The 22229-nt window shown below is 37.1% G+C and overlaps 2 protein-coding genes across 2 annotated transcripts; one reads left to right on the forward strand and one right to left on the reverse strand.

Moving 5' to 3' along the window:
• LOC122662332 (polyprenol reductase 2-like) lies at positions 1-8459 on the forward strand. The gene is made up of 6 exons (XM_043857931.1): positions 1-169; positions 1691-2040; positions 5510-5744; positions 7382-7480; positions 8010-8081; positions 8198-8459. The coding sequence occupies exons 1-6, from the start codon at positions 14-16 to the stop codon at positions 8300-8302; spliced, it is 1017 nt and encodes a 338-aa protein (XP_043713866.1). The 5' UTR covers positions 1-13; the 3' UTR covers positions 8303-8459.
• Positions 8460-9107: 648 nt separating this feature from the next.
• Positions 9108-16229, reverse strand: LOC122661964 (NADP-dependent D-sorbitol-6-phosphate dehydrogenase-like). The gene is made up of 6 exons (XM_043857489.1): positions 16097-16229; positions 12315-12409; positions 12088-12205; positions 10041-10173; positions 9543-9762; positions 9108-9441 (listed from the first exon to the last, which is right to left on the reverse strand). The coding sequence occupies exons 1-6, from the start codon at positions 16227-16229 to the stop codon at positions 9211-9213; spliced, it is 930 nt and encodes a 309-aa protein (XP_043713424.1). The 3' UTR covers positions 9108-9210.
• Positions 16230-22229: the final 6000 nt, after the last annotated feature.

The raw sequence follows: 22229 nt of genomic DNA on the forward strand, positions 1-22229 counted from the left end.
AAGCTTTGGTCTAATGGAGATAGGACTAGTATCGATACTGAGATCAGCATGGATCGCAGCAATCATGCCTATTCTTCTCGCCTCGGTCCCCTGTGCTCGTCTTAGTTCCTTCCATCGAGTTGTATTGACATTTGCTAGCAGAGGGAAGATCGTGCAATCTTCGTCACGGGTGAGTGCAAGAAAAATTTAACTAATTAAGCTCCCCACTGGGACAACTTTTATGCTTTGAGCTATGTTGATGTTGCGAACGAACGAAAAACTGTTCTGTAAACACTATAATACACAAGAAAACCACATTAGTGTTTTATGGAGTACGGAGCAGCAATTCATATTCCAATTTAATACTGATTGTATGAACTGTTACACCCCCCCCCCCCCCCCCGCCCTTACACACACAAAAAAAAAAAAAATAGTTATAGGAACAGGCAACCGAAGAAATATCAGAATGAAGTGAAGACTACTAGAGCAAATAATTATCCCCATGAAATGAAGTCGCTGAAAATTTTAATTATGTCGACGTTAAGAAGACCAACAATTGGAAAAGTAAAACAATAACTCTAGAAAGAAATAGAGGTTGAGGTGCTGGGGTGGTGTTCACTTTTTTTTTCCTATTCTATTGGATTCCTTGTTTCTCAGGAGAAGTTATTGAACTAGTGTGTCCAGTCTTTCTTTGAAGTCATTGAGACACCAACCTACAGATGCCAAGAGTAAAATCCTCTAAGCCATGAAACAGAGAAGAGTTGGGTGGAAGGATGATCACTTATAACCCCTCGATACTGGTGATGTAATGCTTTAGAAGCTGCATACCATCTAAACATGTTTGTAATCATTCACTTGGCAAGCACCTGGGAAGGATGCATATAACCCTAAAGTTGGATGAAGCAGAGATTGATTCCTGAATTTTAGAAGTTACAACTTTCCAATTTAGAGGTAAATCTTTGAATTGTAAGTTAAAATTAAATGTTTTGAACATGTGGTGTTTGTCTGGATTTCTACATGTTAATCCCCATCACATGATGGCTGTTAATTCAATATTTATGATCATCAACTCAATGAATTGGCTATGCTTCCCCATGTTATAATTCTCAGTTTCTGCCAGTTAAAAAGGAGTGTCTAATACAAAATTTTGGATTGAAATCTTTGGTGCGAGAAACTGGAGAAGCTTCAGATGCCCTCCCCCCAGTTCTGGATTCTGCTTCTCACCAAGAATCTGCGCGAAAGAATCCTACACAAATGTCTCCTTAGTGCTCCAATTATGACTCTAAAGATTAAGGAAACTGCAGCTCACTAGGTTTCGGTATCTAAAAACTCTAAAGATTTCTTGTAGCAATGTCTTTCAGGGTAGTTGTGTCAAGGCTGCTTTAGATTTGTTTTTGTCAATTGCCTCGTTAATGACTGGTTTTAGCTACCCTCTGAGGCCATAGTAAAATTGAAGGCTGTTTATTGCAAAGGTGAAATAATAGTATGAGCAAAATTAATGCCTAGGCTGAGTTTATAATGCAATTCTTTCCCCTACCTATCCTTTGTACTCTTATTCCTCAATTATAAATCATTGCTGTTGATGAATGAATTGAGAAATAAAGCTGAAATTGGCAACACTTCCTTTCATATTAGAAAATTGATTTTTGCCAGCACCAGCTAAATTGGCTGAATGGAACCTTCTCTAATTTGAAGTTTTGTTGAACTGTAGAAATTCACTGTTCCCCAGAGGTTTTTCCTGCATTTTTACGTGGTGGCTGTGGCAGTGACAACCGTTTTGTTACTTATGACTTGGTTCTATGCGTATTGGATGGTGCCATTCAGTTCCGAGTCTTTTCATTTTTCTACAGTTGCAAGCCACTTGACTGGAGGTTCACATATCTTATCCATGCATAAGTCTCTTCCAACTCCGGAAGAGCATAGATACAGGTTATGCAAAACCTTGTTTTTGCTTTTACTGATGGAAGTCCAAGTCCTGAGACGCCTCTATGAGACAGTAGATGTTTTTAGCTACAGCCCTTCAGCTCGGATGCATATTTTTGGCTACTTAACTGGGCTTTAGTAAGTTTCTGAAATCTCTCCAACTTTTACCCTCCTACAATCCTGCCAATTTTCTGTGTCTCTCTTGGTTTTTAATATATTGGCTTTACAGGATTTGGGGAAGTATGGCGTCTAACCCCCTTATTGTGCAATTTGCGTCTTTTGTCCCTGTTTGCACGTGTGTTAAGTTCTCCAAAGGGCAGGAACCAACATCTGAACTGTAGGCTTAGAATTAGAAATGCATTGGGATTTAGGGTCATTGATATACACAGTGTGCTTATGTAAATACCCCATTGATGATTATTCCCACCATGTGCATTTGTCCACATCTGGATTCTGGGCACAGGTGAGAGCTTAACAGATATTTTGAGTTGTCTGGACTCATCATTTCTCATAGTTTATTTGTTAGAGTGTGTTTCTTGAGGCAGTAAAACAGTTTTTTTTTTTTTTTATTATTAATTTTATCTCAATTCAGTTAATGATTTCTTCCATTTCACATCTTGCACATGGCACTGGTATGGTTTCTGGGTGTCAAATATAGCACCCTTTGATTGTCTTGGAAGTTCCTCTTAGTGAGTGCAGAAATGACTAGTTTTCTTCTTTGGTTATTAATAAATTCATTTTTTCATGTGTGGCTGTTTGTCATGGATGTTCTTCTTTTTTGTTTTTACCCATCTGTTTTAACAATAACAAAGTCACATTTCTTGCCTTCTTGGTCTCACAAATAAGGAAAAAGATCCTGTCCTGCAGTGGCGGGAGCTGGAGCATCCAGCCCAGCTAAACGACAGTAAAAACAGGGGTGGGGTGGTCATTTCACAGGTGGGTCCCACCTGGGCCCCACATGTGAAATGACCACCCCACCCCCTGTTTTTAGGTGGTTTCCATGGGCTGGATGCTTCAGCTCCCGCCACTGCAGGACAGGAGCCGATTCCCACAAATAATCTCATTTTTGGCCTTTTTCTTTGTTGGTGATAAATAATAATTTTATGTGTAAATATAAAAAAAAACCTAAAATAGAGATATATTACAACAACAATAACAATAGAAGAAACAGCACAAAAAGTACAAGAGACAGCATGATTTTAAATGTTAGACCTTATGAGGTGTAAATATCTCCAAGTCTGAGGGCCCCACACTAGACTTCTTCATCCACATGATGACCAAGGCAACATCACCTTTGACTGTCAGAAATTTGGCTTTCCTGTAGAAGGTGAAGCCTCCATACTCATGATAATAGCTTTCAGTTCCATCGTCTCATTTTTCCCTTGTGTTGTTCTTTTCATGATGGAAGTGGCATTGATCAGAAAGAACAGGGCACTTTCTTACCCCCCAACCCCCTCCCCCAAGGAAAAATTAAGAGAAAGCTATAAGACGGTATGAACAGCCCCTCCCCAAAAGTTTTCAGGTATATGGAGTATTATAGATCATGTTAGGCTGTGTTGTATATTACATTGAATTTTAATTTGATAACAGGCCCCTCGCATGATGTTTTTATTTTAATAATGGATTGAAATTAATTTATACCCACACATCCCATCGTATTGCCATGAGCCCCCCATTGATCTCAATTTGATGTGTGCCCCTTGACATCAGGGCTCCACCCCCTCCCCCCAATCTAACTAGATAAACAAATGGTGTATAGATTCTTCAACCTGAACTCTGCAAATTTTGGAGACTTATCAGACAAGATAAAAGCCAGACTGGATATTCTGTCCACTAAATAAATTTAATTTTATGTTTGGCCCTCTAATATGGTCCAACTTATGCGCTGGTTAAGATGACATGATAGGACTCATTCTTACAAGATATTTTGAATGGGCCCGCAAACTGAACACCACAAAGTGATAAGAGCATGCATACCTTTTACTTTCGGATCCCTACAACAAAATTACTGTGTTACAGGAGCTGCCTAATACTGTTATAGAATATATGAGTACAGAGTACTATTATTTTTCCATTGGTAAAGGGGGAAATCTACCATAAAAAGTGGCGTACTCACAAATACAAGCTCCAAAATCTGGACAGTTAACATGTAAACATCTATTGGACTGGTCGTACTCGTACCCATATGCCAATGCAATCTTAGAGCAAGTGGGTCTATAGCTCATAATATGTTGCTTTGATTAGTAAACATACCTTGGCCATTGAATGAGGCACCTAAATTACGTCACTTCTTTATAATTTGATGGTTTCTCTCTCTCTCTCTCATCAATTTTCATATCTTCTCCCTTTTTTACTTCCTTCCTCTATGTTTTATATCGGCCAAATCTTTGATTTGGATCACAGAGTTAAATTTCTCTTGTTTCTCAGTTCTAGAATTATGGTAGTTATTAATAGATCCGTGATTTCTTTTTCTTTTTCTTTTTGTTGGGGGGGGGGGGGGGTGAGGGAGAGTGGGGTTTCAGATGACAATGTTTGATTGCAAAAAGAGGAAATGGTAATGCAAAGATACCAAAAGCCAGGTTAATGCTTGGATCACAGGAATGTAGATGGGTCTGACTCCTGCAGATCTTTTAGCAATTTGATGTATGTGTTATTTTTAGAAGCTTTCTAAACTATTAAAAAATTCAAATTATTATGAAAATTAACAGCAATAAATGGTTGAAATTACTTATTCTACCTAAGTATTGGTATAGTCAATCTTCGAAATGAGGACCCATCCAATGGCTGATCCAGATTCTCTACATGAGAGAAAAATTGACAAATTAAAGTGGGCCTTAGATCATTCTACAATCTTTGGCACTAAACCAACATATTGTTGCCTTGTGTCAGAATAGGTGGGCAGTAGCCACCTCAACTCAACTCAGCCTTATCCAAGAAAATAGCTATTATTACTGGTTATTCATTAGTTCTACTCTATGGTTAGTAACAAATTTGCCTATTGTCTGATGTTGTTACTCGAAAATTTATGCCATTCTCATAATCATACCTAGTTGCTGTATGAGTGTGATGTTGGCCATTAAATTGTATAATTAACATCATATCCGAATGACCCCTGTTTTCGACCTAATCCATATAAGACCTTGAATTTCATTTAGACCGATATTTATGTACGAAAAATATTTTTATGTGATTCAAAATAGATCTGTGATTGGACTGTAGGACCAATCAAAATCTATTTATAATTCTAGAAATGTTACATGTTACTTGGAACAATTGATCTGAAGTTCAGATGGTATTAACTTCGGGTTGTATGAAATCCAAGCATTGACCATAGTCTGACCTTTCTGATCACCTTTTTTGTCTGACTGCTACTAGCCTTGACCAGAAATCAGATGGTCCAGTTTGGGTGAGGCTCTGCTCTAGTCTGGTTTGCTTTTGATACACTATCATGTGAAGCTTATGATTTTGTATGTTTGTTTTATACCAACTTGGTTGCTTGTAGATTCAGGTCCTGTTTTCATCTTCTTCCCCACAGGCATAATTGTATGTAGTTATGTTTTTCTGGGTTTTGCTGATTCATTATCCACTCCCTTGACAAAAAAGCTAGTTTCTATGCAGCAGCGCCACTATCATTTTGTTGCATTTGTGCACCAGAGGTGTTTAGCTTTGCTGCTCATCAGGTGGTTGAGTTCATTCTTAAAGGTCGGGATCGCATGCCCAACATTGAATTTGATTGGTGGGGATACGTGAAGCCTCTCACAAAGCTTGGATGGTGCCAGTGGATTGGTGCAACTATTTTTATTTGGGGATGGATTCATCAGAGCCATTGCCATTCAATTCTTGTAAGTGTTACATCCTGCTATGATTAGTTGCTACCTTGGGCTTTCAGTCTTTTTTTATATGACAGGCCCTTACTTAATATCCTGGTTGAATAGAGGGCTTAGAGAATCTAGGTTTTTCTTGTGTGTGCACAAGCCCATGTGTCTCTATGTGCATACACACGGCATGTTTGTGTGCATTTGCGAGTTGACTGTAGGTGAGACATGAAATTGGTAATTGGAATAAAGATTTATCTTTGCAGGCAAGTGTTCCTCAAGAGAAACTTTATTGGATTTTTTGTTGTTTGTGCTATCCTTCAACCAAGAATACCATCTTCTCTTCTTGGTGGTTTGAGCAGAGTTCAAAATTCTAGTTTGCAGCCAGTGCTTGAAATTATTCAGAGGTTTAAGCATTACAGGCTCAAAGTACATGTATTCTTCAATTGTTCTGATATGTCCCTTCAATTCTTGATCTCCAAACCCTTATAAATCCAAGAATGGTGCCTGATATCCAATAACCATCATATATCCGTTGTGATCTTCTATTTTGACCACAATGATTATCCTATTGCCATCTCTTCTTTCTATTCTACATAACTGGACCTTGACAACCTAGTTTCTTTCTATCTGGTCCCATTTTGATCCCTCCTTTCATCTCGACATACACCTATCATGCCCTGATAAGGATATGAACACTGCTATGGACATGGAAAGAGGCATGGGAACTGGGATACTACTTTTTATTTCTCAAAAATGAAGGGCATTCCATCGACGATGCATGTATCTTTCATTTAGTCGTAAATATCTAAGCCAAGTGTTGTTTTTATTGTCTATATCCTCAAATTCTTTACTAATCTCTTCTCAGTTACGTTTACTAGCGTCTCTAGAACCATACGTTTGATGTTTCCTTGAACTATTTCTTCTATCTCACAAACCAGCTATCTTCCGTTTGCTTTGGTCAGATAACACATGCAGTTAAAATTCCTGTTATTCTGTTAATTTTTTGTATAGGATCAATGTACTTGTGGTTCTTCTAATGGTTATGTTTCACATCCACTTCATTCTTTGGTCGGTCTGGCTTCAACTCTGGTCATGAATTGTTAATCTGTCTGTGCATTCATTTGTTATTGTTGCTGCATGCTATACCTGTTGTGTATCTACTACATGGCAGCTTAGCTTACACCATGTTGCAGTATAAGTTTTTGAAAATTTGTCAAAAAGCCTCAACATTTGGAAAAAAAAAAATGACATGTTGGTAGCCCGGAAGATTGCCTGTCGATCAAAAATTAGGAATTGCTACATAATCCATCTTTCATGGCTGGAAGCCTGAAACCAAGGGCCCATGCACCCCAGCTTGTTCAATTGACCTGGCTAGCTGACCATTTCCCCCATTACTATTGTTGTAATCAAGGGCCTATTACCATACTTGGCTAAGTGACCTGGGTAGATAATTGTTTCACTACTACTATTATCGTTGATGGCTGTTGGTCGATTTTTTTTAATAGGATAATTTATATTGCGTTGCTCTTCTTGTTATTGCTATTTGAGGAGGAGGAGGATGAGTTGGCTTGTAACTAAGGATTTTCACTCTCCGTCCTTACTAACCAATTCTTTGTCAATTCATTCACTAACTGGTTGACTGAATTTTCTCTTTTGAGCAGGGCTCATTGCGGGAACATAGTGAAAAAACAGATGAATATGTAATCCCTCATGGTGATTGGTTTGAATTTGTTTCCTGTCCACATTATCTGTCTGAAATTGTAATTCTCTCTTCCTTGATCTTGCTCTCTTGAGTCCCCCCCCCCCCCCAAGGAAAAGAGAAGAAAAGAAAAACAGATCTTGCTCTCTTGCATTAGCATGAATCCCCCATGGAAATTTGAAGGAAATATGGGAGAGAATAAACGGCACTGTGGCCTCTGCGCCAGCGCAGGGCCAATGGGAGCACATGGAAGCATCAACAGCAGTAGGATTTCCACCTTTCATGGGGGGTGGGGTGGTCATTTTCAGCCCCCTCCTGTGTCTGGGTGCAGGGGCCATGCTGCCTTTCGGGCTTCTTTTTCCCAGGAAATATAATCTGAATTCAAAAAAATTTACCAGAAACACTTCTACTTAATTTATACATCTGGGAAGAGCTGGCATTTCATCTATCCCTTTGTATTCCATATCCTTCTGATCTTCCAGACATCTAGCAAAATTACAACATAAAATCCCATTGATATATGGTACATCTCTGCTTTTTGGTTGACCGTTCATAATGTTCAAATCTTTTTTCTTTGTACTGCCATATAGGTTATATATGCTGGTCTTCTGGTTGCTAGTGGAGGTTCAGATTTAACAATTTGGCTGCTTTTCATCTTTGTGGTATTTTTTCTGTCCATAACTGACGGTGCTTAGAACTTTCATTTGATTGCTTCTGTATCGATGTACTCCATCTTCAATAATTCTCTGAAACAAAAAGCTTATGTTGAATGTCACAGGTGGCAAATCTCACCTTTGCAGCAGCAGAGACTCATAGGTGGTACTCCCAAAATTTTGATAACTACCCACGTAATCGGCATGCCATTATTCCCTATATTTACTAGAGATGTTGATATTTGAACAGCACTAGATAGTGTACAAAAGAAACTATATAAGGTGGTTAGTGCTTTAGGTAGAGATGAACTGTGTTTCATTTGCTGTCGTACCTTATCTGTAATGTAGAAAGTAGGGTGTAACTTAAGATTGGAAAGTGTAAACAATTGCCTTACGAAGGATAGCAATAAATTTTACCTTTGGTAGTTTAATTGGCCCCTGCTTTAGCAGCTCAATTTGTGGTCTCATTGAAGTGGACTTTCTATTCGATTTGTTATTCTGACTTTCAGATACTGCACAGATTCAAGAGATGCCTTTTAAGTACCATGCATCATCTGTTACCTTTGCATTGACCTTGATCTATCTGACTGTTTACAGAGACTAGAATTTAGTTTACGACCACAAGAAGAGTGGGGGGGGGGGGGGGGGGTTGAATTGTTCACATAGCTGCTCTGCTGTTTCAGTGGCTCTGTGGAACCATGGAATTATCTCAATATTGTATTGGCATAACAGTCGATGCGTATTCTACAAAAAAAAAAAAGTCGATACATATTGGTAGCTGCCAATTTTGATCTGGATCAGATTAGAATCAGCCGGATGTAGGATCAGTCACAGCTGATTTGACTGATCAGATCCTGAATTTTGAAACATGATCTGCAGTGACTGATACAGTACCTGATATCGTTATATAAATCATTTAAATCAACATGAAACAGCAATCCTCAAATTTGACAGAAAACAGTTCTGAGCTTCCCCAACTGTAAGGGTTAAACATGTCTCTGGATTTTGACAGATTTAATAGGCATCCAAGGATACGAGCAACATTTTTGAGTTTAGAAATAGCAACCCTCAAATTTTAACCTAGTTTTCCAGGAAACAAGGGTCCATCCCGTGCTTATTGAATTACAAGAAGTACTACTTATTCATAAATATCAATGGCCCAAGACTTGGCTGGTTGGTTGGTCCTATATTTCCGGTCCAAACTCTTAATCAACTCCATGTCCTCTTTGGTTAACTCAAAATCAAACACTTGAAAATTCTCCTGCAACCTCTCTATTTTTGATGACTTTGGGATGACAACAATGTTCCGCTGAATACCCCATTGGAGAACCACCTGAGCCACAGTTTTCTTATGTTTTTCAGCCAGACCCTGATCAAACAAAACGAAGTCAAGGATCAAATTCTGGTAAAATGCTTCTAATGACAAGTTTTAATATGAATCCCCAAGCAAGAAGGAATAATTTAAAATACCTTGAGGACTGGGTCATCCAAACAAGAGACTGAACCAAACAAATCTGTGTTGGCAACACCACCACCAAGAGGAGTGTGTGCTGTAACACATATGTCATGCTTTTGACAGAACTTGACTAGAGATTCACGTTGGAAGTAAGGGTGTGTCTCAATCTGATTAACTGCAGGCTTCACTTTTGAGTAGGCTAAGCAGTCTCTTGTCAGAAGGATGTTATAGTTACTGTAAATAAATGATTATGATCAGAGCAAATTATACTCAATACTTGAAGTGAGGAGAATCTGGTTGAACACAGATCTTTTACGGCGCGCTGCCCTGTCCTGCCTGTGCTGCATAGATACAGGGCTGCGTACACCGCCTTACTCCCACTTGGGCAAGATGCTTGGGCAGGGGTAAGGCGGTCAATGCGCACTGCCTTGTGTCTGAGCAGCACGGCAGGACGGGCAGCCTGCGCCTTAGAAAATCTGGATCCGGATATAATACCCGAAGGTGGGATGTACCTGATACCAATACTGCGAACCAAACCCAGGGAAACCAGCTCTTCCATTGCATGCCAAGTAGTTTCCAGGGAAACGGTAGTGTCTATGTCCAGCATACCCTCTTCATTAATAGCACTGCGAGTTGTACCTACGCCTGTTTGTAGATAACCAATGCAAAGAAGAAGAAAAAATCTCATAATCATCTAGTCGATCATCATAGCTTACATAGTTGTCACGGTGTCTCAGCAACTCAAGGCGGTGGAGAGGATCCAAATTCCAGGCGATATCAACTAGGCAACCAAGGCATCCAAGGCGCCCGCCAAATCGACCAAGGCACCTGGACACCTAGGCAACGCCTTGACAACTATGATAACTTAAGAAACAAATTAAATTGGAACTACACTGGGGTTGTCAATAAAAATAAGAGATTTCCAACAGAAACACCAGAGAGTGGTGAAGTGTGTTAAAGAGTCTTCTTAGGACCAACTGGGAGAAATTAATTCAATCAGAGTAGAGTTGATGGCACTAATAAAGGCTCAGGTGAAGCTACTGGTTGATAAGTTGTGGGAGAGCAATACAAGTGGCATGTTGCTAGGCAAAGCGGTAAAGTACTGCACCCTAAATGGCAAGAGTCTAGTAGTCGAAAGCATCACTAGCTTACGCTCTGATATGCGTGGATTCCACCATGCTATATAGTAGGTAATTCAACCAATGTCAGGTGGGTGAAAAATTCAGCAAAGGAACCATGTGTTATATTATGCAGAGAAAATAGAAATTGGTTTTACGGATGAAGCCGGACGTTTGGCTTGGATGAGAAAGTCCATCTCCTCTCATTTAAGAGAAATTTTAGGGATTTCAATAGTCTATCTTTCATTCTTTTCAATACCATGGTTTGAGGTATCAGTATCGTATCGCCTGGTACCAAGTTTGCTATTAACTGATACTGATACCGTATCTACAAACAAGGGGTATAAATGTCAAAAAACTCATTTTTAAAGGAGAATCAGGGGCAAAGTTGTCCGATACAGTCAATCCAAGTTGATACTGTATCGGTTTTACAGGTTACGGATACTCCGCTCTATAACCATGAGAGAGAGAGGGTGAGACCATAATCGCTTTTCTATTAAGAAAACCTCATTATCAGTTTCCTATAGAAAAGCTCTCTTTTCTGGTGTTTTACATTAGAAGACCCCCTGGTTTCGGACAACAGAGTGTCGCCTAAGCATAAAAATGGATTCCTGAACCACACAAATGCACACAGTAAGCTTAATCCTAGTTTCCAATCACTTCGGATGGCCATATCATATCCTATTCTGACATTCTCACTTTATGACTCGGCAAATGCCTTGTAATAAGGTTGAAGCAACAAACTTTTATGCTGTGTTTGGTATGCATTCTTGGAACGCATTTCAGGTCAATTTTGTATTTTAAATAATAAAAATCATTATTTTTATTATCATCCAAGAATATTACAAAATCGACGTAGAATGCATTCCAAGAATGCATACCAAACACAGCTTTAGAATCCATGTTTGAAGCCTGAAGTGTGTGTCATTCGCCCCGTTGTTTTAATGAGGCATGGTTCCCAAGGTTCACCCCTTGGTGAACCATACAGAAGTCGACTCAGGTTCACGTACGAAAACCATCTCCATCTCGTATGCCTCTGAGCCAACCTGATGGAATCCACATACGAGATAAACGGTTCTCATACATGAACCTGAGCCTGAAAGATTAGATAATTATAACTTTTGATCACTTTGATTTTCAGGTATAAATCACGATAACTGATGAAAGTAGAAACACTACAGCACATAATTGCGTTGGGGTCCTCTACTGCCGAGCTGCCCCTATTGCCGTGTGAGCCCCAGACACAACAAGGCGGCAAAAAGACCGCCTTACCCCTGCCCAAGCACCTCGCCCAAGTGGGGGATAAGGCGGTCTTTACCGCCTTGCTGTGTCTGGGGCACACGACAGTAGGGGCAGCTCGGAAGTAGAGGATCCGAATCCGCACATAATTAATAATAATGTATGTAATATAATTTATGAATTAAGACAGGGAATATTGTACCAGTGTGGTTTGAGGCAATAGGGAAGTGAACAAGGTATAAATCAAGATATTCTAGCTGTAGTTTCTTCAAACTGTCTTTACAGGCCTCAAGAACATGTCCATGGTCCGAATTCCAAATCTGTACGTAATTAACAAGATAATAATTTACATTAATTAATAGAGGAAATTAAGAATCCGCCATTAATTTAATGTCTGTACGTAGTGTGTTGCAATTTAAAAAAACTGACCTTTGTGGTGATGAAAATATCCTCCCGTTTAACAAGGCCAGTCTCAAATGCTTCCTTAAGTGCCTCTCCAACTTCTGCTTCGTTCTTGTAATGAGCTGCATGCATGGAACAGTTATCAAACATTTAATTGTTACTTAGCAATTAATACGTACATCTCAGCAGGTTATATAGCATGCTTAGAAAGATCGAGTCGTTTGAAGTGGTATGGCTATGTTCAACGAAGGCCTCTGGATGCCCCAGTTCAGAGAAGTAACCTAATTTAGATTGAGAGAGCCAAAAGAGCCAGGAGCAGACCTAAGATAATCATAGGAGAAGTGGTGAAGAAAGACATGCTTAACTTAGGCCTTGTTTAGTTGTTCTTGGTATGACTTCAAATAGATTGAGCTAATTGGAGAGCAAAGATCCATGTGGTTGACCCCATTTAGTTGGATCATGATGTTATGATGTTGTTGTTGTATTACACTTCTTTTTCGGGACCTAGGGTAAAATGTCAGGCAGTTAAAAAGCGATACGCAACTAAAGAGGATCAATACCCTAGAGTTCTTGTCGATGTTGTATGCCACTTCCTTTTAAAACTTTTCTTTTTATAAATCTTTATAACTTTTATATTTTAATATTTTGTTTCTACTTGAATCCATGTAACCGCTACAATGTATGTAGCCGATCCCATTAAGTTGGAATATGGCTGAGTTTTGTTATTGTTGTGGGAAAATGTGCCTTGAGCTGTATAGCCAGCACCTTAGTTAGTAAGTTCGGGAACGGCAATTGAACGGGAACGGATACATACGGCAATTAAATGGACTAGACGGTAATAATATTTTTCAAAAATCCGGCTTCATAATATGCATACGGTAATAATACGGTACGCGTTTAATACGGGTATAATACGGCATAGACGGCAATAATACTTTTAAAAAAACGGGCATATTCATTATATAACATGCATTCACCACCTAATAAACAAAATAATATCATGATTTTATGAACTAAAATAAACACAATAATATAATATGCTATATAACATCTCTAAGATTATCATTTAACATACCAAAATATCAATAATCTATAAGAAATTAATGTAGATTGTCTGAAAATGAGATGAGCAAGTTGATTACCTTATCATTAAATCATTCTTCCAAGATTACATTTCTTTCTATCTACAATGAGATAACCATATATTTTTAATAAGATGTGTTCTTGTGAAGGGGGGTGAGTTCCCACTAATTAACCAACACAAGACAAGAGGGAGAGTTCCAGATATGGATCTCCACTGTACACATTAGCTACAAGAGATAGAAAAACAAGAATAAAATAGAATAGAGATTGAGCCGTTCTTGCCAATATCACATCAGATTCATTTACTTCACTACCACCATCAAAGTTCAAAGACCAGAGAAACAAGAGGAGAGTACAAGACTTAAGTGTCGCTTTGTTGAACGGAGATGGGGAGGATGATTGGAGATGGAGGGCGGCTACGGTTGGATGTTCAACGCAAATCGAAAGGGACGAAAGGGAAAGTGAAATCGTTTCCCTAAATTCTAATCTTTTTGGTATTTTTTTTTATAAAAAAAAACGTATAATATATGTATTATACGAGTATAATACTCGATCAATTAAAAAACACGTTTTTTTATAAAAATATGAGAAAATATGTAAACGGGAGTATTATACGTTCAAAAATTTGGATACGCATATTATACGCGTATTTACTAAGTCAGGCCAACACTCATAAAGCTGCGATGCATTATGTGATTATATTCTTCCATTCTTAAATTTGTGGATGATACTTCACGGGGAAAGTAGAGTGAGGGAACATTTCTCTTGTGAAAAGAGGCCAAAAAAAAAAGTGAGGCAGGATCATGGTTCTATGTATCGGTATCGTATCGCCCGTATTGAGTGATATGTATCGATTTTACTAGTCATTGATATCGATATCGTATCGATACTATATCAGTTGCATCATACGGACAAGGGATAATATGGTCAAAAAACTCATTTTTTAAGAAATTTCAAGGATAATTTTATCCGATACAATCGATCCAGGCCGATACCATATCGATATTATATCAATTTTACATATTACCGATACCCGTTCCGATACCATTCACTAAAACCATGGGCAGGTTTAAAGATCCATCCACCTAAAAACCATGTAGATTTTACCCCCAAAAAAAAAACCTAAAATCATGTGGATGAATTATTGGCACTGTCTTTTTTTTATAACATTATTATTGGTACTGTCGCAGCTCGTTCAATTACTTTACATACGGAAGCAGCATCATATCCTGACAAAAAATGTCGGGACGTGGATGACAAATGCATGTTATAAAGGTCTTGAGCTCGTCGCTAGGGAGGCTTGCATCCAGATGCTGCAAGGGGCATCCAACATTTGAGTTGTATCGCATATATTTCGGTGTATACTTAGGATTTTATGCGTCATATCCCAATGGCTGACAGTGCCTTGGGTGTTTCCTGCTCTCAGGAGACGATCCTGATCCATTATAAAGTATGAGAGAAGAGAACGCTAATCGATTGCATACTTATCTCCTCTAGGTCTCGGCCCGGCCCAATTCCCTAGTGCCTCTAATAAGGGAGAGGTGGACTCCACTTGGGCAAAGTGTTCAGGTAGGGGTAGGGTGGTTATTGCACCCCCACCCCCTTTGTTAGGGGCACTAGGGAACTGGAGGGGATAAAGATCTTATATAACTACGCCCCAGACATAGCCATGTCAAAAATGATCAACGCACCCCCCTAAAGGCGGAAAGGACCAGGGGTGCATCAATCATTTTACGCATAGTTATGTTGGCACAAGTACATGCTGCCATGTGCGACCAGATGGCATTGCTTTACTCAATCAAAATGAGGATGGGATTTTTGGAGGAGTCTACTTTCATAGATGAAAATAAGGTTGCTCCATTGTGATCAAGTGGTCACGGGTTCAAGTATGAAAACAGTCTCTTTGCGAACGTTGGGATAAGATAGTTGGAAAACTGGGTTTTCAGACTCGACTCGTCTTTCAAAAAAATTTGGTGATTCGGCCTTGTCAAACTCGATCAAGACGAGTCATATTTTTTATTTTTTTTTTAAATATGTATAAATTAGTAAAAAAATATAGAAAAATATAGAAAAATATGGGAAAACTATTAAAAAAAAAAAAAAAAACAACAAGGAATCACATATCAATGCATTTTGAGTTTATACCATTGAACAAGAAAAGAGAGTCGAGGACTTGAGGGTTCCTTACTGATTTAGAATACAGATTTGCTATTTTATTCAACTCAGTTTTTAAGGGAACCGGCCTTATAGTTTTAAAAAAAACAACAAAACTCGTTGAATTTGTCATGACTCAGGTAAAAATACAGTCTTATTTGACTCTGTCAGTTTATGATCTAGTCTAAACATTTTTTACCATAACCTAGTCTACATGACTCTTGATCAGGTTTTCCAAAATTTTAACTTGATTCAAACGATTCGCCCCTAGTCAAAACCCATTTTTTCAACTATGGGTAAAACTACATACAATATGACCCTTCCCAGACCCCGTAATCGCGGGAGCTTAGTTTGTGCACTGTATATGCCCTTTTTTTATCTACTTTCATTGATAAACCGATTGGCCATTGCTATCTTCGTGCCACACTGTTCTGCAACGTTACATGTAGTGGTGCCATGAAAAACCACTTATAATGGTGATCTAAAGGAAAATAAATTTTAAAAAGGATGGAGAAGTATTAAAGATAAATTTAAAGAAAGACAAAAAACAAAAAAAAAAGGTTACCACTTACCAGCGCAATCGAAATGACGATATCCGATCTTAATGGCGGAGGTAAGTAGGTGTTTGATGGATTTCCCCTCCATCCGCCAAACACCGAGACCGATCACGGGCATGTTGAAGCCATTGTTAAGAGTTATCGCCATTGAACTTCAACTCTCTGTGTAGCCCGCAAGGCTGTAGCTCACCACACTGCGCTTGTGTTGTGTTGTGTTGTGTCGTGTTGTGTCGTGTGTGTGTGAGAGATCCTAGATATAGAGACTTAGACTAGAGAGAGCTGCAGAGTGATGTGACTTTCCCTGGTTTGCGAGTAGCTAAATATAGGAAGTCAAGCTGTCAAGGAAGTCTTAGACTAGGTTTTTTTTTTTTTGGGTAAACACTAAACAGGAAGTGTTAGACTAGTGAGGGGTAAGACTAGTAAGGGGTAGCTACGAGAGTGGAGGAAGTCTATATCACGTGCACGGCTGCATTGCATACTGTAACTAGGTTCAACTGATTCATTATTTTTAAGACACGTGTACAACTCGAATGTTCTTTTGGTGAACCTTGTCTATGGTCTGGTCCAATTACTCAATTCGGTCTGGCTTTGATTGGGCTGAATCAGTGTCGGTCTAGTATCGATCAATCGGAGACTAATTTCAAGCCGGTTCGATTCCATTGTTGTATATCAGTTTAAAAATATATATCATATCATATCATATCATATCATACTGTATTATAAGTGTAGAAACTCAAAAGTCATGGTAAATCTTTTAATACCAAAAATACCCTTCAATAATATCATTAAGACAAAAAAAATATCCTTCATTAATTATTAATTATTAATTTTATTATTATAATTAAATAAGTTTACATTGAAATTTGAAATTTGCACAACTTCAAATAAGTTTATATTAAAATTTTTCTTTTTTTAAGATAAGTGGATTTAAATTATTTAAGAAGTTGAAAATGAATAGTAATAGGTATACGAGTATCAAAAAAAAAAAAAAAAAAAAGACTTTTCCATTCTTCCAAAACAAAACAAAAAAAAACGACTCTTCCTTTCTATCAAATTTTTTTTTCTTTTTTTAGGTAAGTGGATTTAGATTACTTAAGAAGTTGAGAATGAGTAATAAAAGGGATACGACTATCAAAAAAAAAAAAAAAAAAAAAAGACTTCCATTCTTCCAAAAAAAAAAAAAAAAGAAACTCGTCTATATATATTGCCATGCTCTACATCTTGCTCTATGTAAAAAAAATGACTTTTCTCAATTTTATGGATATCTGTACATGATATTTATTATTTCCCTTTGTACCAATCTTCATTTTCTAAGACTTTTCCATTCTTCCGAAAAAAAAAAAAATAGAAACGAGTCCATGCACATTGTCATGCTCTACATCTGATATATAGAAATTTGATGCCTACACAAGAAGTTCACAAAATCAAGATAGCTACATAATACATATGCACGGAAACACATTAGCAAGCTTTATTAAAAGAAATAAGAGATAATTATTATTAATTATCAATTAAAAATTAGAATTTATAAAGAGAGTAAAATAATCCCATTTTTCGTTGAACAATATATAAAACCCCACTTTCCAATGTATAAAATAATCCCATCTTATTTTACCAAAAAAAATAATTACAATATTATCCATTATTCTTTGAACAATCGATAAAACCCCACTCAATTAATTGTTATAATTTTGAAAATACCCTTCATTAATTATTAATTATTAATTGTTATAATTTTCACCTAAATTAAATTCTTCCTCCATTAATAAACCCCCCCTCAATGTTACATTAATTATTCTTTTATAAAAATTAAGGGACCAATAGTTTTCCTACTCAGTTTTCTCACGTTTTTTCAGATAAATTCAATAAGAGATAATTAATATTAATTAGAAATTAGAAAGAGAATAAAATAATCCAATTTTTCATTGAACAATCTATAAAACCCCACTTTTCAATGTATAAAATAATCCCATCTTATCTTACCCCCAAAAAAAAAATTACAATATTATCTATTATTCCTTGAATAATCGATAAATCCCCCCTCAATTAATTGTTATAACTTTCAGCTAAATTCAATTCTTCCTTCATTAATTACTTCTTATCTTACAAAAAAAAATTATTATAATATTATCCATGAAAAAAAAACAAACACGTGCAACTTTACTAGTATATATATATATATATATATTTGTTACGACACCAGACAAAATTTTTCTACATGTACCCACTACAAGGTTGGCAATCAAGGAAATGGGATCGTAAAGGGTATTTTAGAACATACAAAAAACCTAAGAGGAAGTGTATTAGTCCATTTTCTTGGCTGCCAGCCTTGTTCAATTTTTAGTGGCAGATTCCTACACATTCTCACATCCCCCATGGAACGCATATGCTCTCTCTTCATTTAAAACTCCCTATTGAATGATTTAGTTTTCCACCTGCTCAATGGTGGAAAACTGTACATGGGTGCCCGTATGAATCCCTCTCTCATTTAAGACATAGTGATAAGACGAAGATAGATTGCAGAATTCTGGAGTTGTGTGTATATTTCATTGTATTTGTATATGAAAAATATACATAAAAGAGGATGAATATACAAGGAATCATGACAGAAAATAATCCTAAGATTACTCTTACAATCAATTAAGATAAACATTCATTGACAATTAACAAGATTGTTGTTGCTACTTGAGAAGAATAAATTAGGAAAGATTTGATGAAGAATCATATCATAATACATAGGAACATAAACATTTTTATCACTTTTTTTTTTTTTTTTCTTACTAGTTTCCCATCTAGTTTGGCTAAATTTTTACCTGTCTCCACAAAATAATTCAAAACTACGTTGGTTTAGTTTGGTTTATTTGGTTTGATTCGATTTGTTCAATCACTTCTGATTGATCTAACCGGTTTGAGTTGGATTTTGACACCCGGTCGATCTAGAGGGGGCATCAGATTGGGTTCAAATCAACACCATCTGATTTAAATGACAATAAACAAGTGAGTTTCCAGGATAATGGTGGTCTTCTTCGCTTATACATTGATTTCCTTTGAAGCATAATCTCCTTGGATCACTTTGATTTTTTGTGGAAATACAAAGTTAGTTCTTCATGAACCGAAATTAGATTCAAATTTCTTTAGGAGTTCGCTGGATTGACATAGCATGCGTACCACCTGACCGTTCCCATTCCACTTGTCGCTGCAGCGGGGGCAGAGGGGGTGTGATGCGCAGGGGCGAACGTCATTTGATTGTGGCAGTTTTCGGGTGGGTTTGGCTGGGCAGGAGTGAGTTGCAAGGGCGGGGCAGGGCTGGGCTGGACAGGAGTGGGTTGCAGAGTGTGGCAGTGAATAATGCGATGGGTGTATAGGTGAGGTGAGATGGCTCGCTGTTAGGCCGTCAATTCCGTGAGGTGGGGCGCGGTTCCAATGTGTGGTTGCAGGGGAGGAAGGCAAGGGGGTGGGGCAGCCAGGCAAGGTGGGATGAGGTGTAGGGCCTAGAGACCGTGGTATAAGGATGTTTATTGTCTCCATTACACGATCCACCACTGCTAGTGCATATTTAACGGTCAAGTTTTGAATGCCAATATTTTACTCCGCTCAATCCTAATATTTTCTCTCTCCTCTTTCATGTCCTTCTGTCTCCTCTCTCTCTCTCTCTCCGCCACTTCTCTTCTCGTCATGGAAGAAAAACTCTGTTAAGAACCTGAAAATTTTTCAGCGACAGCGATGGTGACACTAGCCCAGGAACCTTGCTGCGAACTTCCTCGTCACTCTTCTTCACATATTTACCCAGTGCTCTACAAGTGCAGGTGTTAAAGTTTACTATGAACTTAGCCTTTTCCCTATTTTTTTTTTTCCATTTTTTCACATTGTAGTCAGAGATTGGGTACTCTCTCTTGTTAGATATATTCTATAACCTTAATATATATTATAATATAAGTCTATTTGAATAAGGAATAAGACTGTACTAGGTCCCACTAGATAAAATCCATTTAACTTAAAACCTTAATCTTTCTTATAAATACTAGTTGGAGATAACAATCTGTTTATTCCAAACTTGATAGAAGAGGTGTATTGCTTTAAGCAACATTGTGCTTAAACCTAAACCCTAACAATCTTAAAACAATATTTATTTTTAAAATCTTAAAACAATACTTATTTTTGAAAGATCTGCTTCGATATTCGTCTCCATCGTGCATTATTTATTCTTCACGGTTTTGGCTCTTTGTGCAATCGACTTTGGATTTCAAAATCTCGTTTCTGATTTGCTTTTGCAATCGGCTTTAGATTTTGGAATCATGGTTTTATGTGTTTGTGAGATCGATTCTGATTTGTCTTAAAAGGCTTTGATTGATTGATTCAAAGAAATAAAATAAAATAAAAAAACTCGAAACCCTGCAAAATTATGTTTTTGTTTAATGGTGCTTCACGGTTCTATTTTGTCTTCAAAGCCTTTGCTTGATCGTTTTAAAACAAAAGGAAGTCTGAAGGAATCTTCTGTCCGACACCTTTTGTCAAGGTCTTGATTTGATTTGATTGACTAAAAACAGAGTTTGTAGGAACGGATGTTGGCAGAAAGCCTTTTTTATCAAAACATTTGTCTAGATTTATTTGTAGAAAATTTTTTTTGTCCATAAGCTTTAATCAAAGCTTTTGTCTTTGGTTGATTAAAAAAAATAAAATAAAATAAAAAGAAAAACCTTTTGATTTGATTTGATTGTCAAAGTTTTTTGGCTTCGGTCGCCAACCAGTTACCAACGCCAGCACTTGTACTAGCGTTAATGCCAGCATCAATGCCAGCGCAGAATACCATCGAGTCCCCACCGACTGTGTTTGATTCATTGGTATTCTTTGCTTTTCCTTTCATCAGGTATGATTGTTCTGCTTAAAATATTTTTTTTTTAAATAAAAAAACATAACAATCTTAAGATGGAGAAACATGTCGTTCCGTTTGAGATGATCAAACTGAAAATCTTTAGTGAATCTGAGTTCAATGAATAGAAATGGAAAACTTAATTTGGTTTAAAATATTTGAATGTGTTCTATACCGTAACGAATACTTTCAAAGACTGTGTTGATATTGAAAAATCTCAATGGGTTAGTGATGGAGACTTTTGCAAAGACTATTTATTGAATTGTCTGTCATATAGACTTGCAGAAATTTAAAGTAAATTTGAAACTGTAAAGGAGATCTGGGAATTTTTAGACATCCAATTTAAAGAGGAAGAGCTATCCAAAACTCACTTGGTGGATAAATTCATAGACTTCAAATTTCAGGAAGACAAGGTAATTCTCCCTCAAGTAACTGATCTTGAGAATTTACAGTTTAAATTAAACCTAAAAAAAATACTTGTTTGTGATGCATTCCTAGTTGGTGTTATTATTTTTAAATTACATTCGACGTGACATTCTTTTAAAATTGAGATGAAACAGAATGGATCAAAGATCTGATTATGGATATTCTATTAAGAAGTTTGAAGTTAAACTCTCTATCTATTTTCTGTGATAATCAAATTATAAAAACGATAGTCAATAACTCACTCTTTAATAGTAAGAAGAGGCATATCAGGCTGAAACAGACCATGCTGAATTATCTGACAGAACACAGAATCATCACTTTGATCGATGTACGATCAAAGGATAATATGGTAGATGCCCTTACAAAGGGACTGAACAAAGATTGAACATTCAAAACTGCGGAGAAAATGAGATTAAAGACCCTTTAGACAGGTCTTAATCTAATCCTATGTTATTTTGAATTATTTGAATTTCGTCTAGCCATAATAAGCATTTGTGACAATTTACATATTTCAGATAATTTGGTAAAATTACTAAGTATGGAGGTTTGTGAAATCATTCCAAAACTGATGGTGTAGCAAATTTCTGTATGACGTTTCCTTATTTTGTTACTCCACAAAGAAATAAGAAAATTTGTTTTGATATGTTTTATTGATATTATGCTTGTCTTTCAGTCCTTCATAGTATGATGTGTCATTCTAAACTTAATGATACAACATCTGCGATTGTTATAACGATTATAATATTCCAAAAGGAAACATGATATGATCATTCTGAAAGAGATTGGATAGGTTCTTGTTCTTGTATAAAAACTTGACGATAATGCTTATTGTTGAATTTTGATTCATTTTCA

The sequence above is a fragment of the Telopea speciosissima genome, chromosome 5, assembly GCF_018873765.1.
Source record: "Telopea speciosissima isolate NSW1024214 ecotype Mountain lineage chromosome 5, Tspe_v1, whole genome shotgun sequence".
Taxonomy (NCBI): Eukaryota; Viridiplantae; Streptophyta; class Magnoliopsida; order Proteales; family Proteaceae; genus Telopea; species Telopea speciosissima.

Excerpts from the sequence above, each read along its gene's own strand:
- LOC122662332 (XM_043857931.1), top strand. The coding sequence starts at position 14 with ATGGAGATAGGACTAGTATCGATACTGAGATCAGCATGGATCGCAGCA. Across the intron at positions 170-1,690 it reads TCGTGCAATCTTCGTCACGG|AAATTCACTGTTCCCCAGAG; the intron begins GTGAGTGCAAGA and ends GTTGAACTGTAG. Across the intron at positions 2,041-5,509 it reads GGCTACTTAACTGGGCTTTA|TTTCTATGCAGCAGCGCCAC; the intron begins GTAAGTTTCTGA and ends CAAAAAAGCTAG.
- LOC122661964 (XM_043857489.1), bottom strand. The coding sequence starts at position 16,229 with ATGGCGATAACTCTTAACAATGGCTTCAACATGCCCGTGATCGGTCTC. Across the intron at positions 12,410-16,096 it reads TCGTCATTTCGATTGCGCTG|CTCATTACAAGAACGAAGCA; the intron begins GTAAGTGGTAAC and ends CCATGCATGCAG. Across the intron at positions 10,174-12,087 it reads TATTGCCTCAAACCACACTG|GCGTAGGTACAACTCGCAGT; the intron begins GTACAATATTCC and ends ATCTACAAACAG.